Here is a 19,003-nt window from a genome sequence, read left to right as displayed (position 1 = left end):
GGAAGTATGATATATGGCAATAAATCAAGAATTGTTTCAGTTTGCTCTTCGGCTCTGTCCAATAACAATAGGTATGATGTAAATTTCACACATGATCCATAATATTGAAGACAGTTTGCTTTCAATTGTTGAAATATAACAATCATAACAGGATGGTATTTTTGGCCCATTTAAAACATGGTCTGCTCATTATGTCTGAGTATTAATTTGAAGTTGGTTTATTAATATTTTGATTAATTCTCCATTTAGATTCTATTATGTTGGCTTCAATTAAAATACTACCTGGAGGTGGCCTAGTTTACATTTCTAGAGCTCTTACTTTGACCATGAGGTGAGGGACTCGATCTCAACATCTGCAGAGCTCTGAACCCAGTATACTTAAGAAATGAGCTACACTAAATATAATCGTTAATTATGTTTAACCAACTTAATGAAAGGTCATTATTTCTATTTCCAACAACTTGAGCCATACCTGAAGGTAGCCACGCAATTTGTTGTGGGCCAGCCCATTACAAAGGATCGTTCTGCACTTGTACTTCCTTCACACACACCATCCATGTAGGACGCCATCCAAACCTCACTAACTTTCACTCGTTTTTTCAGCTTGAAATGAGATACAGATCTGTAAATAAAAACAATACATTGGTATCCTACACCCTTCTACAAATCACTCATCCATTTAACATACGTTTGTGTAAAAAGCAGGTGGCCACTGCCCATCAGCGGAGTAGAGTCTTAACTCCTCGCTCCCTATTCCATCAGTAGTTTAGATATGACTTTGCTTTTTGCCAGTTCTCAATCCTTGTGCTTAATTAAAATAATTAAATGAGAGGATCAGCCTTTTACCTTGATGCTGAATTAAAAGTTAAATTAGACTTATTTAACTTATCCCAGTGTTTAGAGTTTAATGTAGAAAATAAATATATAGTTTTACATTTTGCAAAACTATAACCAACAGAACTGGAACAATTTATTGGGTCCTTAGGGTCTGCTTGACATTACTAGTATTTAATATTTCATTTTTATGGCACTATTTTAGACAAGAAAATATAAAGAAAATTGTTTTGTCAAGGAAACAAACAAAAAAGTATAAAGATCAATAAAATTTAATCAACACCAGAAATTATATACTGTTTTTAAAGAGAGTTCTCAATCAAAGTGAAGTTTATGAGATTATAATGGACTTATCAAATCATTACAGTGCACTTGGAGACCCTTTAGCCCATTGAGCTGCTGCTTGTTCAGCGATTCCAGGAGACTAATTTCCTCCAGTCTTTCCCTGTAGTCCTAATAAAATTATTTTCAATCAAACGCTTGTTCAATTTCTTTTGGAACACTCTGGTTGACTTTGTTTTCACCAACTTTCCAGGCAATTACTTCCTACACACAAAAAAAGTTTTGCCCGTGATGAATTGTAAATCTGAAATTGAACCACCTGCTGATGGAAACAGCTTCTCTTTCTTTTATCTAAACTAGTTGTGGTCATTTGCAGAACTATCTATAAATGGTAAATAGTAATTAGAATAACCTTCATCCAGGACTTAATGTAAGGCACAGAAGTAAGACACAGAGCAAGAAATGTTTCTATTTAGTCTCACAGACATGGGTACATTTCATAACAGTTTGATCTCAGTTTCCTGGTATATGTGCTGTTCTATATGTGCTGTTAATGTTAGTTCCAGGGAACATCTTTTTATCCACTGTTACTTTAGTCAATTCTCTGGAAAACACTGCAGCTGGACCGAGGATCTGGTTTCAGATCCAGCCTTTTTGCCTTTAAAATGTACCAATCAAGAAGGCTCTAGGTTTGATCCTTGTAATGGGCTCAGCTAACTGATCTTTGCCAGGATAATGCTGGATGGCATCTCAGCAATTCTGGGGAGAGGACAGAGGCAAAAATAGAATCAGGATTCACACTTGGTTTGTGATTTAATGCCCCTACCTGAAAATTTATAGACATGGATGACAAGTGAGGTCGCACTCCGAGGTTAAGTCTACTGTCAACCATGGCTGCGTGCATAAAGGGAGGGTGGCCTCTCAACTGTGTAGGATGGTTAACAAGTCAGCAGTAATGTTGTCTAGAGTTCTCATGAAAGGAATTTGATCTTAACCATTAAGTCTGTTCCTCTCCACTAGTACTGCCTGGCCTGCTGATAAGTGTTTCTGTTTTTGTTTCAGATTTCTAGCACCTGCAACATTTTGCTTTTGTTTTTATAATAAACTGGTTTCTTGAATTGAGGAAGGAACATATAAACAAAATATAATGGTACTGGGAATGTTTTATTTGGTCCTTTTCAATAAGTAATGCATTTGCCTTTGGTATTCCATCATACAAACAAACTCAGTTGAATAAATCATTATGGCTTTGAAATGATGCATAAAAACTACACTAATCTAGTGACTCAACCTATAAAATATTTTCCTGTCCACTAGGTTTACATTTGTTACACTATCCAACATGATTTGTTGTTGCATTGCTTCAATGTATATGCAGGGCATGCTGTAATGTTGTGCACAAACATTCCCTTGACTGAGAAGGGAATAATAGGTCAGAGGTTCAGTATTACATAGCGAATCAAGCCAAAAACAGGGAGCAAGATAATTGAGGCTCATATTTTATGCTCTCTATTTCAAAAGCTGATTATGTTTTTACATGGTGAGAGGTTAGGAAAGGCTGATATTTAAAGGGACCTGGCTATCCTTGTACACAAGACACTCAAACCTAACATACAGATCTGAAGTATTACAGTATGTACCATTTCTGTCTGCTTACCTAAAAAAAAACATACTCCAGTAGTGGGAGTATAGGGAAGATTCACCACACTGGCTTCTGAGAGGAGATTGTAGACTTTATTCTTTAGAGTTTAGAAGAATGAAAGCTGACTTCATTGAAGCAGATACAGTTCTTTGAGTGGACAGGGAAGACACAGGGAGGATGTTTCGTTTGGGCGAGGAGTCAAAGTAAGGGGTAAGTCATTTTTGTAAGGAAAAACTTCATCACTCAAAGAGTGGCCTATCTTTGGAGTTTTCTTCTCTGGAGGACTGGAAAGGCTCAGTCATTGATTTCATTCAAAACTGAGATTGTCCAGTGCTCTGCAGCAAGTGTAGTGTTTGTTCTGCAGGAGTTTGCACAAATATTTTCGCTGGCTTTACAAAAATATTTATGGATTTCTAAATCTGATCTTTTAACCTTTATTTTGTATTCTTTTAAACTCTGGCACCCACTTTAATAATTTTACTAGTTTCTCATCCAGACATTTATTCTGTTGTTTTTCCCAGAACTAAGAAGCTATGAACCACCCTCACTTTACTTTAAATGGCCCTTAAAATCCTGGCTTGGCTTAATCCCTCTCCCAACCACACAGTTATGAAGGTTGTACTTAAAGTGGGCACAACGCCACAGATAAAGCACAGGGTAGGCAATGCTCCAAGGACAGCAGCTCATGGTGGGCACAACTGCAGAAACAGCACTCGGTGGGCATAACTCAATGGGAACAGCTGATGATGAACACTCGGGTAGCACTACTCCCTGGGCAGCAGCTCCAGATGGGCACAACTCCATAGGCAGCAGAGTGTGTGCAGCTTCCTGGGAGAATGTCACACTGGGGTCTACTCATTGGCAACAGTTCATGTTGGTAACAAGAAAGCAATTCATGCTGGGCACAACCCCATGGGAAGCACCTCATTGTTCCACAGCAGCATCTCAGTGGGTCCATAAGAAAATAGCTCCTTGTGGGTACTTCTCTTATGGTGGCATTGTCCCATACTACCTCGCCGAAGTAGTTATTCTTGATGTAAGCCCAGAATGCAGAGTGATGGCTGTCTGTTCAATCAATTAAGGAATCACCAGTGATCCTGATCCTGTAATCCCGTAATGTCTACCTTCCTGGAAGGTTTGAACAATAGCAATCTATGGCAGGATCCTGGTTAGTTTACCCTGCCTCAGCCCCACGGCCAACAGGCTAATTGTGGACCTCAGCTGTTCCCAATTGAGGAGCTAATTTGGCACTGGGGATTCTCAAGACACAATGCTAAACAAATTATATTTACTTATTTAAAAGGAGGATTACTAGGACCTTGCTAAGCTCCTCTGCTCCCCTACTCTTTCCAACTATGATGCCTGTAGACAGTGCCCTCTGTAGAACCAAGTTCAGAAACTGAAATGCTGATTTGCTCTTTTCTTACTTTGATTTCGCTATGACTAAAACATCATTGAACAAGAAGAGATGGCGGTCTTGGGTTTGGAGCCCAGTCTTGAGCTGTACATGTCCTTCCATAAGAAATGTTCTGTGTGGGCCTGTAATGGACCGAACAAGAGGGCAGAGCTCTGGACTTATAGGAGACAGGCAGCTTTCTCTGCAAAATAAAGCAAAATGAAAATAAAGTGAGGGAAAATCAATGAACATAAATTAATTTTAATATAAAAACACTTTTATCATCAAGGAAAGTAATTAATTTATCTATATCTTGAAAATGATTGATAATTAAACAATGCATGATGGACCAAGCCATTTAAACTAGGAGGATCTCAGGTATAATAGTTATATCTATGTTTAGTTTTCTCAGCAAGCCTGGTACAGATTTCTCCACACTCCTCCAGTCCTGGCACTTTGCCCATCTCTAATTTTAATTATTATACAACCAGTGGACATACCTTCAGTTGCTGAGGTCAAGCCCTGACATAGCTCTGTATGTAGCCAGATGTTTAACTAGTGGATATTTCACTAAGATAAAGACCACAGGTCAAGCATTGGTAAATGGGATTAACGTAGATGGGTACTTGATGGTTAACCTGGACGTGGTGGGCTGACGGATCTGTTTCTGTGCTGTTGATTCTATGATCACATGACAGAGTCTGATGGCTTTCCTGGATACAGAGTTTAACAATAATCACTCCTTCCAATGACCTTGCACAGCGAACCTCATGCTGATGTTCCTCAGTCAGCCAGTGGAGAGCTTTCACATGAAGATTCCATCTTAGCAGAGGGCAGCAAACAATAATCAGAATTATTGGGTGAGGTTTCCTGCTTGCACAGAAATCAGAGCAGTAGAAGGTGGAATGGGGTTCCTCCACACCAGATGGGAAGTTAGCTGAGCAGGTAGCATTTTCTGGGCTCCAGTTAATTTTAATGTTGCTGGAGAACCTCTGGTGGCAGTGCTGCCTCTGATTGGGAATTACTAGGACTTAAAAATTGCAACAACTTAAAGGCTTTACTGGAAATGATGAGATATGTGCAGGAAACTGCAATCTTTTTACTATGGAAAACATGTCTGTCACTTATAAACGTCTCCTCTCAACCTGTATTAAACTGTAAATTGTCCACCACTAGTGGTGGAGGCAGATGCAATTACAATGTTTAAGCAGTGTTTGGACAGATAGTTGGATAGGAAAGGCATAGGAGGACACAGCCTAACGCAGGCAAATGGGATTAGCACAGACAGGCATCTCAGTCGGCATAGACAAGGTGGGCCGGAAGGGCCCGTTTCTGTGCTGTGCAGTTTGATGATTCTGGGAGCTGGTAGAAATGTAAAAAGGCGAAGGAGGAAAGTTGCCATGGAAACTGAGCAGTCATGTACAGTATGCAAGTTTGTCAACATTTCTTCCTCATTATGGGTGAGAGATTGGAAATTACATCTGTGTAGTATTTCTTGAAATGTTGATGTGGGTTATTGCCTCCTTAAACAAGAATGAAAAATGTAATACTTATTCAAAAGAGATGTCAATTACTAGAATCTGTCCCTATTGATGTAGGTACCAGTATCAATGAACGGAATCCAGTCCATGTCTTCTTCCATATTGGAGAATGCTGTCATTCAGTGAAATTGAAGGTCCTCATCTAGCTAATATAAGTTGGCCTCGGGAAAACAGAGGATCAACATAACCTTAGCAATTATTGCATCTATGACTTCACGCATCTGTGCACAGCTGATTGACTAATGTCACTCTTTTTTCCACTGGCTTGGAATGATCCTGGAGCATATTAATACATGGCCATTTGCAATGCCGAGCTGACAATGGAGATGGATAACAAGTAAGGTTGCTGAATGTGGCCTGGCTCAGTATTGGAACTGATGGATTTCCTTTGATTCAACACACATTTCTCCTCCTCCCAACAGTTACAGGGCTGCATTAATCTGTATATTCTGGGGTGAACATATTACTGGGCAAATGTGAAAAGCTTCTGATGATATCCATCCAGAATTTTTTATCACATTCCTCCTCCAGAAAACACATGATAAATGATAAACTTATTATGACTACTTTCTAACTGTAGAGGGGTAAAATGGGAGCCACTATGACAGAAGACATAAAGATTGATAGTAAAGCAATTGTCAGTTGTGAAAGCCCCAAAACAGCCTAAGAAAATCATTTTGAATATATTTTTTCCAGATATAATCTTGTAGGATCTGTTGTAGCCTCTTAAGTTCATTTCTATATTCAATTCAGCCTACAGTAAAGCTGAATGGTTCTTTTATAAGGAAGCAATTAATGCCCAGCATTTTATTTAAGTGGTAGTGACATAATCCCATTATTTCATTATAAACTTCATTTAATCAAGAACTAAGAGTCAAACTCAGGAAAGAGCTTCAACATTTTAACAGCCACAATTATCTAAGTTTATACACAGATAAGGTCTAAAAATAGGTAATAATTTGGGCCACTGCTAACAGCTCCTTGTGGAAATGAACTGTCCTAATTCAGTGCTAATAGTAAAACTTATTTTTAACTGGTTTGGGATATGCAAAAATATCATATGCACTGATGCTATAAAAATGCTGCAAAGACAGAGCTGGAGTGCTTTACATGGATAAATGTAGTTTAGTTCATGATGAACCACAACATGACTGACCTGAAAGTGTTTGTGTTTGCTGAGTATACCATGTGGTATGACCTAGATACATGGTTGTACCAAACATTCTTGTTTAGTTGAGAGTTACTCAAGTACGTTCTGCTTATGGCTTTTCCTCTATGCAATCACCCGTGCTTGTAACAACACAAAGAACCTCACAGATAATTCCTTGGCATTGAGTTTGGCCACCGCTGGTTGAGGGAGTAGCAGGACAGTAATCTGTAGTGAGGGAAATAGAAAAAGGAACATTCTAAAACAGTAACAATGGCAGTCGGGGAATGTGTTGGATAGGTGGGGAGCTCAAAAGGTATGAGTGGACTCAGCAATTCACCTAATACATGGAATACATGGAAATGTTCCCTGAAGGCAAGCAATAACAGTGATGTCCAAGCAGGGGGCACAGAACAGACAAAATCTGACCATGCACAACAAGAGGACAGAAGAGATCAGTAGAGCCAGAACCAAGATCTAGCAGCACTATGTGCTACTGATGAGGTATCTGAGGTACTATAATGAAAACCTTAAAGGGACATTTCAATTCAGCATTGTTAGAGACTATTGAGAGCAATAAGCTCGGCATGTGCAGCCAGTTACCAGAGGAAATGGCTGGTGAGTATTATGGTCTGGCTAAAGATGCTGGCAAAAGATGCCATTTCCAAACATTTACGATTGGGCATTGTGGGATCACTTAGTGTGCAGACTAGCTGATGAGAGGATTTATACAAGTACAGCATACTTAATGTTCAAAGGGTCATGTAGAATGGCCACCAGTGTGGAAATGACACTTAAGATCATGAGGCCAGTGAGATCTGCTCCCTATATCATAAAGATGCAGATTAAGGAGGGGCTGAGTAGGTTAGAACAGAATGGGATGTCATTAGAGGTCCAATACAGTGACTGGGCGACCACATTAGTGCTGGTCCCAAGGCAAACAAAACTGCAACTTTGTGGGAACTGCAAAATAATGCGGACAAGTAGCATTGATGATGAGCAGTATCCACTGCCCAGCTCAATAAATACATTCACAGGATTGGAGGGCTCTTGATACTTCAGCCTGGGTCATGCCCATACACAGTTGAATGTGGGCTCCAAGAGTCAGAATTGCCAAGCTACCATATACAGTTAAGTCAACCCTAAGGGTTTTTCAGTCACTGATGGATAAAATGGTAAAATGGTGCAAGGGATCTCAAGTGTTTATTTGCCAAAATTATATCCTTGTCACCACAGAACACAGTAGGCTACTGAAGCAGAATATCCAACTGAAACAGAACAAGTGTAGCTTAATGCAGCCTGAAGATGGCCATCTGGAATACAAAATCTACACGACTCACAGAGACCACTCCAGCAAAAGGTGGTGGCTGTTGAATGTAAGACAGTTGACTAATCATATTTAGCTTCATTCCTTCCTCAATATGCTTTGGTGCTGCTGAAAATTTCTACAGAGCTTAGCCATTGCATTCACAAGTTATTAAGGAGACCTACACTAGATGAAGAGCAACAGAAGACATAACCAAGTGCAGAAAAACTTAGCAGTGAATCTTTCCTTGTCCATTATTATTTGTGAAAGTCGTCAGGGCTATCATGATACCTCCAGCAGTAGGATGGATGCGGTTACTACCCACATAATGGAATCAGGCCACAAGCAACAATTGTGTGTACTTGCTGCACCCGCACCTCCAGTGACAAAGACCATGCACAGATCAAAGAAGCTTTAGAAATTTAGGTTGGCACATTTTGCTGCATTCCTCTTTTCCAATGGGATTCGGAATAGTTTAATCTCCCCATATCATCAAACATCTAATGGGGAGACTCTCCAATTGGTCTACAAGTAAAGGAAGCAATGAAGTTCTCATTTTGGTCAAGAGGTCTAAGCAGTCCTTGATTCATCAGCTTGCATTATTTCTTCTAACTACTCAGTGGAGTAGACTGGGTGTGGCTGCCCCATTTACTTGTTGATTAGGACACAAAAGGAGGCCGTGTTAGCTCCCAGCAGAGTATTCCCATCAGTCTCATTCTCCCTCTTATTTCCTTGTGACATTCTCTCTCAGATGCCAATCAACTCTCAGTTGATTCTTTTGCCATTAGAGTTAATTTAAAGTAGTCAATTAACCTACCATCATGTCTTTGGGATGTGGTAGGAAACCAGAGCATCAAGGAGTTTTTAGGGAACTCACTGAAGAAGGGTCTCATGGGATGTAAGGTAGGGTGGAAGGGCCTGGCAGAGGTGAGCTTGGGACAGTTCTCATTGGCTTAGAGAGTATTTCTGTTTTTCCTGGACCCATATAAGAAACTCTTACACTCACCTGGTATCTTCTTCATTCAAGACTTGATGAAAGTTGCATTTGAATCAACTTATGAAAGCCCATTAAGACTGACACATCATTAGTGCCCTTCCTAGCACCGCTGTTTAAAATGGGAAATGAGTCAGGCTCTGAATTGACCCTGCTTGTCCAAAATGTATAGTGCTTCATTTCTTAGCACCAAAGTTCCTATTCCAACAAGTACATTGTAACACCTCTCCCACTTTCGTCTAACCTATTGGTGCACCATTTACCACATAATATCTAGTTATGTAGTGTTAGCTCAGGTCCTATGAAGAAGCTCTGCAATACTTTGGACTGATACATAATAGCAAGTGACACATGTACTTCTGTCATAATATTGATTATCATTGATAGATTATCACATGTACTTCTGTCATAATATTGTCTAAGTGACCATATCCTTGGTAAATAAGAATCATCCTGGGAAGAATTATTATTTATAGCAGTTATTCTTTCTTTCCTATTTAGGAAGTTTATGAGAAGTACATCTTTTCATTGTTCACATATGTTTTATAACAATATAAGATATTGTGGCGACTCACCGTCTAGTCGGGCGAACCGGCTCGGCAGTCGGGTCGCGCAGCGTCGGAGCGACGAGGCCCAAGATGGCGGCGGGCCTCGTCTTTCCGAGCGACGGGGAGAACCCACGCGCGGGAAAGTCCTGATGACGTAGGACTTATGTCATTGCCGGTTTTTTTTGGGCGGGAGTTTTCTCCCTTAAAGGGCCTGCGCAAGGCGGGAAAATAAACCAGTTCTGTTTGGCAATCCTCCGAGTAGAGTCTGGTTTTATTCCGCGGTAGCAACCGCTACATTGGTGACCCTGACGGTCCAAACGGCTTTTGGACCCGCGAAATGGACGACAGCGCAGCAGCCAACGCAGTGGCCCTCAAGCTGCCCACCTTTTGGACACTTCGGCCCAGCGTCTGGTTTGACCAGGCCGAAGCGCAATTCCACCTTCGGCAGATCACCTCCGACTCCACGAAGTACTACCATGTGGTTAGCTCTCTGGACCAGGAGACAGCCGCCCAGGTTGGAGACTTCATCCAGTCGCCTCCGGAGGAAGATAAGTACCCGGCTTTCAAAGACCTTTTGATCCGGACCTTCGGCCTCTCCCGTCGTGAGCGCGCCGCCCGCCTGCTTCATCTGGATGGCCTGGGGGACAGATCCCCATCCGCCCTAATGAATGAGATGCTGGCATTGGCCGAGGGACACAAGCCATGCCTGATGTTCGAACAGGCCTTCCTCGAACAGCTCCCCGATGACATCCACTTGTTGTTAGCTGACGCCGACTTCAGCAACCCCCGTGAGGTGGCCGCCCAGGCAGATGTCCTGTGGAGGGCCAAGTGCGAGAGTGGTTCGTCCGTCAGTCAAATCACCAGGCCGCGAGCCCAACGCCCACCTCGCCCGGCCCCAGCAACCGAGCAGCCACGCTCCAGGAATGCAGACGACGACATGGGTGACCAGCTGTGCTTCTACCGTCAGAGGTGGGGTGCGGAGGCCCGTCGATGCCGCCCCCCTAAGCGGCAGCTGGCACAGCCCACGGACCTTGGGGACTGTCTCGCCGGTTCTGGGGGGGGTTGCGTGGCGACTCACCGTCTAGTCGGGCGAACCGGCTCGGCAGTCGGGTCGCGCGGCATCGGAGCGACGAGGCCCAAGATGGCGGCAGGCCTCGTCTTTCCGAGCGACGGGGAGAACCCGCGCGCGGGAAAGTCCTGATGACGTAGGACTTACGTCGTTGCCGGTTTTTTTTGGGCGGGAGTTTTCTCCTTTAAAGGGCCCGCGCAAGGCGGGAAAATAAACCAGTTCTGTTTGGCAATCCTCCGAGTAGAGTCTTGTTTTATTCCGCGGTAGCAACCGCTACAATATTATGTTTTTGACTGAACACTTATTAGAACTGGAATGATTATCATGCTAACAACAAAATCTGCTGTGGGCAGTGAAGCACATTTTTAACTTAACTGTCAGCTTTAGGTAGATTTGTTTTACACACATTAGGTCAACTGAAGAATTAATATTCAAAGCAGCTAAGTGAAGCTAAATTGAAATTACAGGAATGAGTGTTCTGCAAAACCTCTTGAACCTCTTGACCCTAAACAATTATTAATTTTGTGCAAGGTAACTTCAAAGATCCTGGACCTTTCCTGTCAAATAAAATGCAAGTGTTTTCAAAAATATAATTGTAAATTTAGGCAATAATTACTTAATATGAAGGATTAAGATGAATTACCTTATCCTTCCATGGTTAGAAAATCAAACATTATAAAACATTGTTTTAAAAGGAGCTCAGATCTAATGGAATTTAGCTGTCAATGGATTAGACATATTTCAAAAGGTAAACATTAAACCTCCTACTGGACTTGTGCCAGCAACCCTCTTTACTTTTGCTGAATGCCATTACTAAACATTGCATTGAATTACCAGCAGCAAATGATGATTCCTGTACCTTAAATTTTAATGTTTATAAAATGTCATCTTATCTTTGCAGAACAACTATTGCTCTACGTTTACAGTGAGTTAATTTCGTTTATCTGTCTTAAGCTGTGGAGGACTGTGAAAGACTGTTGCTCATTTTTGCGATTCATATAATGCTTTACATGAAGTTAATCAGTAATGCAGTGAAATATGCAGTTAGGTCATTTATTTAATAGCATAGTACATTGAAAAGTTAAGAGGTAACTTATATTTCTAATGCATCACTACAATAGAATTAACTCCAATTTGTATTGACCCATTGAAACTATTGAATAAAAGGCCATAAAATTTTATTTTTAATCTAACCACTTGCAGTGATATTTGCCTTTAATGAACTGAAACAATTTTACTTATGTTTCCAGTTTACACTGACTAGGTAAAACAAAAAAAATGGTGCTTCCAATACAGCATATTATACCATAGAGTAACATTAAAATTTAACACTAAATATAACTTCATTTTCCACAGCCCTTCTAAAACATCCCCAAAACATACCATTAGCCTATGGGGAAATTACTTTGTAGACCTTTGCCATGCAGTCTATCACAGCATTAATGTACTATTTTGCCACATACAATAAAGTAATAAAGAAAAAAAATATTTACCATTATTCCAAGGCTAAAACTTAAGGGATTAAAGGCTAAAGGCAAGAGAGGTGATTATATCCATTTTTGCAGGCAATGACAAAGGAAGAAAAGGAGATATGGAGAATGACACAAACAAAGAGAAAAATTAACAGCTTCTTCCCTCATCCTAAATTGACTTATTTTATAAAGAAAGACTGGTTCAATTTATGGAGGCAAAGCTCTGAGAGAAATAGATACAAAAGGATGGTTAGAAAAAGAGAGGATGCAAACAGCTGGAAGATAAGGGACTCACCAGGGGAAGAGGGTGTGAGTATGAATGAGGAGCAAGGGGCAAAGAAATATCCAGAGGTTTTATGGAAAGATTCAAAGACAGAGAATTAGGTATAGTTCTGCCAGCGAGGGACTGAAAAAAATGAAAAATTGAACAATTGGAGCAAAAAAAAATGTAGATGATGGAAACCCAAAACAAAAGAGAAAATGCTGCAATCATTCCATTCACTTTCTCCCAGTCAAAGTTGTAGAAGTGGGAACTCACAGAGACCCAAGCCATTCCAGTCTCTTTGGTCCAGTCCTTCGAAGACTCCCTACCAAAACAATTTTTCCATTATGTTGATGATTGTATTGGTGCTGCTTCCTGCTCAAGAAACTCAAATGTTTCATCACCTTAGCAGCTAACTTCCAACCTGCTCTTACTTCCATGTGATTCATCTTTGATGTTTTCCTTCCCTTTCTCAACTTTTCTACCTCCATCTCAGGAGATAGGTAAGCAAACAACATCCATTTCAAGCCCAGCTGCACTAAAACAATACTTCCTCCCACCTATATGCCCTAAAGATTTCATTCTATTTTCTCAGTTTCTCTGTGTACATTGTATCAATTCTGATACTGAGATTACCACACCAGTGCCTCTGTAATGTCTTCCTTTTTCCTTAACCATGGCTTCCCCTCTACTTCAATTGACAGGACTCTCTTCTACTTCCTTCACTTTTGCTCTTACCTCATTCCTCCCTATCAGGATAAGGACAGGATTCTCCTTGACCTCACCATCCACCCCAGACAGCCTCCATATGCAACATATCCACCTCTGTAACTTCTGCCACCTCTGACAGAATTCCAATACCAGACGCAACTTCGCTTCCTCCTTGTTCAGCATTCTGAAGACACTGCTCCCTCTGTGATTCTCTGGTTCATTCTTCGGTCTCCACTAACCATTCTCATGAGACTTTCCCACTCAAATGCATCACCTGCCCTTTTTCTTTGATCCATCCCACCATCCAGGGACCCAAACAGTCCTTGCAGGTGAGACAGCAATTCACTTGTACTTCCTTTAATTCTGCGCATTGCATTCAGTGCTTCCAACATGGTCTTCTGTACACTGGAAACAAACAAATTCAGTTAGGATGATCACTTTGCAGAACACATCCAAGGGTGACCTGTCATTTTAATTCTCATTCCATCTGCCTATTTTTTCTCCTTTTATTATGTTTCCACCTATCACCTACCAGCCTGTGCCTCACCCCTCCGTCTCACTGGCTATCTTCGCTCGACACTCTCAGTCCTGATACAGGGTCTCGGTCCGAAATGTCGACAATCTCTTTGCCTCCACAGATGATGTTCAACTCACTGAGTTTTTCCAGTAGTTTATTCTTTTGCTCCTGATTCCAACATCTGCAGTTGCTTGTATCTTACTTCACTCATGTTTTTTTTGACGTTCACTCCATTTCTCATTACACACACTATTAGTCTACTGCCCCTTGCCATCAATACCCCACTTTCTTGGGAACTTTCATTTCTAATCTTGCACATTGCATTCAGTACTTATAATGTGGTCTTCTGTACAATGGAGAAAACAAATTCAGTTAGAGTGATCAGTTTGTGGAACACGTCCAAGGGTGACCTTGAGCGTCTGGTCACCTATCATTTTAATTCTCGTTCCAGTCCCAATGTGACCTGTCTGTCTTTGGCCTTCTACACTATTCCAATAACGCCCAATATAAGCTTGAAGAATGCCATTTCATCTCTGTCTGGTTATACTGCAACCATCAGGACTCAGTACTGAATTCAATAATTTCAGGTAAAGAGTGCTTTTTTCCCCCTTTCTCTCTCCAGAGATGTTGCTGGATATTTCAACTTCAATTTGTTCCTTTGTTTCTTTTCCTTTCTGTCTCCAACTACTGATATTTAAAGTCATGGTTACCTTGACAACATTGGTCTGTAACTGATTACACCCTCTGTTCTCTTCACCTCCCCCCTTCTGCATCTTAAAACACACTTATTTTCTCACTTTTCTAATGAAGAGTCATTGTCCTGAAATGTTGACGTTGTTTGTCTCTCCACAGATTCTGCCTGACTTGCTGAATACTTGCAGCATTTTCTGTATTTTATTGAAAAGTAAGTAGAAATGGGAGGATGAAGAATACTTGATTCTAAAATGGAGGGCAGGTGAGCATCTGAGGACCCTATCTTCAAAATTTGATTCTGTTTTCAATCCATTGCTGGTGCTTCCTCCTCAACATTACCCCATATCACCCACCAACTCCCTCCCATAGGGAATGACCAATTTGAAGAAGGGACAACTGAGGACAAAGAAATAGCAACAACAAGACTGGAGGAAAGAAAAGGAAGAGATGGAAACTGAAGAGGCGAGGAACACAGAATGAAACAGCAGAGCCAATTAAGAATATGACCATGGGGTAATTTTATCCTGTGTCACAACATGGGGTGCAGCAAGTAGTAAATGTGTTAAGTGAATAAACATATGGAATTTAACCCAAAAAAGATAACTGAAGTCAGAATGCTTGGCTTTAGTTCCTGGTCTCTATTATTTCTAAATTCTAAATTACACTTTACATTGTCCATAATCAATCTGGGTGAAGTTATTATCTTGTTCCATTTACTATTTTCTTTCAAAATAATATAGATGTTATATTTTTTACTGTTTATATCCTTTCAAAATAATATTGGTTAAAAATGAATTAAATTTTAATGTAATTGCACATAAGAATCCAAAGCAAATATTATTTTCATTCAGATTATATTCAGCAATTAGTTAATCAAACAAACTGGAGAAAAATGTAGACAGTGGGATCTGTAAGAAACACATTAATCAATTTTCTTATAAATATTACTAAACTGACCAGCTTTGCACATAAACAAATATTGCAAATCTTGCGCTGGGAGAGAACATATAAGGAGTGAAAAAAGTCACTTTTAATAAACTTAACCATGGAGATTGGTTTATGCATAAATATATCTTGTAGGGCAAGGTTAAAACTGCTGTGACAAGCAGTTAAAAATACAGTAAGAAAAATAAGATAAATTATGTTTTAAAAAGAAACTTGATACTTATGACAACAAGAGAGGAAAAGTTATAAAATTACCATTTACCAGAGTGCCTCTAATTAAACTTTGTATTACAAGGTAAGTTCAAGACTACAATGAACAAAATTACATCGTTCCCATTTGGAATTCACTATACAATGTCTCAAAGAACGTATGACTTCCTGACTCTAATGCTCTTTTATTATTGTTTCCAGTAAATTCTCTTCTGTGATTTATTTTCATAAACCCATCCTTTTCAGATTCAGAGCTTATTCTGTGTTATCTCACAGGGGATAAGATAAGGTGATTCAAGATGCAGTGATTCCACTATATCAGATTAGAACTTTAAAAGCCCGTAAATTGACAAACCAAACGAAAAAGGATTCTGGAATTGTGGAAGATCAGGCTTGACCACAAAGTTCACAAAAAATATGGGAAATATTTCTGAAGGAGGTAACAGGCTCCTGTGTAAATGAACCATGTCATTTCAAGAGAGCAAAGAAAAAGAGGAAGCAGGAACAGAAAGTTGGATCTTCAATTAGATCTGTCACTTTCATACAGAAAACTCAAACTCAAACTCAAGCTCAAACATATTGTGCTGCACTGCCCTATGTTCTATAGATTGATCGTGGGGTGGGTTTATATAGGTTGGCACAACATCGTGGGCTGAAGGGGGCCCGTACTGTGCTGTACTGTTCTATATTCTATGTTCTATGTTACAGAGTTTCATCACCCTTTAGATGAAATGTTAAGGACAGAGTTTTGAAAACTAATATTTTTGCAAAAAAATTAAAAACCTTCTAAGTGCAGCTGTTATTAAGTGCTTCAATCAAACTCTGCTCTCAAGTTTCAAATTCACTCTATTGCCAGGATTGCCTGCAGTCAAGAGATCAGTGAATGTCTGCAGTCCATGCACTCCCTCCAACATTAAAACCCAGTGAAACACTCGTAATGATATTAGATTTAATGTATGCTGTCATGCTATCTTTTAGCAGTAATCAGCATTTTCATATATTAATTGGCACTGTTGTCTTGTTTCCATGAACCACCTCAGTTGACACTTAGCAGTTAAATTAATAATAAGAAAGTAAAACATCTGCTGGAGTGTATGGATCTAGTTAAATCTCTTGCTGTTGTTTGCCAAACAAAGTCAAGAATTTCCTCCAAGCAGAAAGCTTTCAGCAGTCAGCCATCCTGAGGTGCAGTTCAGAGGCAGCAGCACGAGAGAAGCTCAGTCAAGTCACTGGTTCAAAAGGTGATCATTGGGGAGCAAAAGGTGAAAAAAGGTGGAATCCAGAATCTGCCAAAACTCCAGTTGGAAAAAGTTGTTGAATTCCCATGGACATTCCTGAAAAATTTGGGTGGGAAACCACGGCTTCTGGAATTTAGGAGGTGACATTTAAGTTTTGATTACTTTGGCAAAAGTATTCTGATTAACATTAATGCCAGAAGAATGTTTCATAAATTCATTGTTTGGTTTTCAGGGTAATGCTTTCAGTGTACAAAATCGATCTCATATAAAGTTACTTCCTTGCTGCTAAGGTATAAGCTCATTAGCAAGCTATAAAGCTTGCAAAATGAAACCTGTACAGCCAATGAATTTCTATTCATCAACAGAAAACCAGGCACTCTCTTGAGCAGGAGCTTTGCCGCAGAAGTGAGCACAAGCAGAAAAACTTTCCTCCTTTGTACATTTTTTATGAACACACACATTATTCTTTGTTTTAGAAAGTATATCTCAACAAAATAAACTAGAGTTTCTTGCCATTATCACTGTAAAATAATGGAGTGAATAATGTGTTCCTAGTACAACAACTGTGTGGCCATTGAATTAAGTAAATGAGAATTTTCTGAGCATACTTTATGCTATAAAGAAAGCATGGTTAGTCCATTTATGTACTAGTTGAACTCAGCACACCTGGGGGGGAAAGGTGATAATTCATGTGCAGCAAATTTTAAAGGGCTGCTGACTTCTCTGAACATTTAGTACAGAAAAGGAGAAATGATAATGTTCTCAAAACATTGTGACAAAAGCTAGTGTCTCCTTGGTATTTCTGTATTCACTGTTTGATTTCTTTGTGACTATCTTATATTCTCCTTAAGTGGAAGCACTCTTTTTGTATTTACTCTCTCAAAACCTTTCATGGTTTTAAAGAAATCTATTATATTGGTAATCAACTTTCTGTTTCAGGAAAAAGGAGACTCTTCTTTCTTTTCTGATTGGTATATGCTCCTGGTTCTGGTATTGTCTCTGTAATGTTTGTTTCATCCTGTCCAGTGCCTCTGTATCATTTTTTAGAATATAATGAACAGTTTGACTACACTTAGTTAAAAATGTGTGATTTCAGATGTTGTATTGTGTGTTGACAGTTCTTTAGCCATGAAACAGATTATCCAGAGGAGGAAATACTATTGTTTTCAAATTCCCTAATGCAAGCTATGGTTAATGGATGTGATACTTAGCTCTACTATAATGTGACAGGCATGTACAAATGGCTGTTGTAGTCTCTTGTGCCTTTAAAAAGTTGAAGAGAGAAAGTAAGAACTTGCAATTATATAGTGCCTTTCACAACCCCGGGAAGTTCAAAGGTGATTTAGAGCCACTATAATAGTGGGGCCGACACATTTTCTGATTCTCCCCTGAATCAGTCCTTCCAGGTGAGGCAGTGCTTCATCTGTGAATCCAAGGGTGTCATTTATTGCATCCAGTGCTCCCGGTGCGGCCTCCTCTACATCAGTGAGACCCGACGCAAATTGGGTGATCGCTTCATTGAGCACCTTCATTCCATCCACCGCAAAAGCCAGGATCTCCCAGTGGCCATCCACTTCCCACTCCCATACCGACATGTCTATCCATGGCCACCTCTACTGCCACGTTGAGGCCAGATGTCGGTTGGAGGAGCAACACCTCATATTCCACCTTGGTAGTCTCCAACCTGACGGCCTTAACATCAATTTCTCTAACTTCTGGTAACCTCTACCCTTTTCCCCACCCCCTCCCCCTTTGTTTTCCCTCATTCTTGTGGCCCCCTCACCCCTTCTCCTTCCCCTCCCCTGCCCTCATGACCTGCCCATCTATTCCACACCTCCTTCCCTTTGTTCCATGGTCTACTGACCTCTCCTACCGGATCCCTTCTTCTTCAGTCCTTTGCCTCTTCTACCTATCACCTCTCAGCTTCTTATATCACTCCCTTTCATCCCCCCTCCACCACTCACCTACCTTCCCCCTCCCTCCCCCCTCACCTGGACTCACCTATCAACTGCCAGCTTGTGCTCCTCCCCCTCCCCCGACCTTCTTATTCTGGCTTCTGCCCTCTTCCTTCCCAGTCCTGATGAAGGGTCTCAACCCGAAACATCGACTGTTTATTTCCCACCATAGATGCTGAGCTGCTGAGTTCCTGCAGCATTTTGTGTGTGTTGCTTCTGATTCTTCATGGAGGTCAACGTT

The 19,003-nt window shown here is 40.5% G+C and overlaps 1 protein-coding gene across 1 annotated transcript in view; it reads right to left on the bottom strand.

Annotated features, from left to right (window-relative positions):
* Positions 1 to 19,003, bottom strand: part of arhgap20 (Rho GTPase activating protein 20) — a 66,966-nt gene that overhangs the window by 30,714 nt on the left and 17,249 nt on the right. The window contains exons 4-5 of the mRNA XM_052026540.1: positions 4,186 to 4,356; positions 473 to 622 (exon numbers count right to left, since the gene is read on the bottom strand). Coding sequence (XP_051882500.1) covers positions 473 to 622; positions 4,186 to 4,356 — 321 coding nt within the window. The remainder of the gene's footprint in view (positions 1 to 472; positions 623 to 4,185; positions 4,357 to 19,003) is intronic.

The sequence above is a fragment of the Pristis pectinata genome, chromosome 11 (assembly GCF_009764475.1).
Source record: "Pristis pectinata isolate sPriPec2 chromosome 11, sPriPec2.1.pri, whole genome shotgun sequence".
Classification (NCBI taxonomy): Eukaryota; Metazoa; Chordata; class Chondrichthyes; order Rhinopristiformes; family Pristidae; genus Pristis; species Pristis pectinata.
The sequence above is the reverse complement of the archived record's forward strand: the minus strand, read 5'-3'. Positions and strand labels throughout refer to the sequence as shown.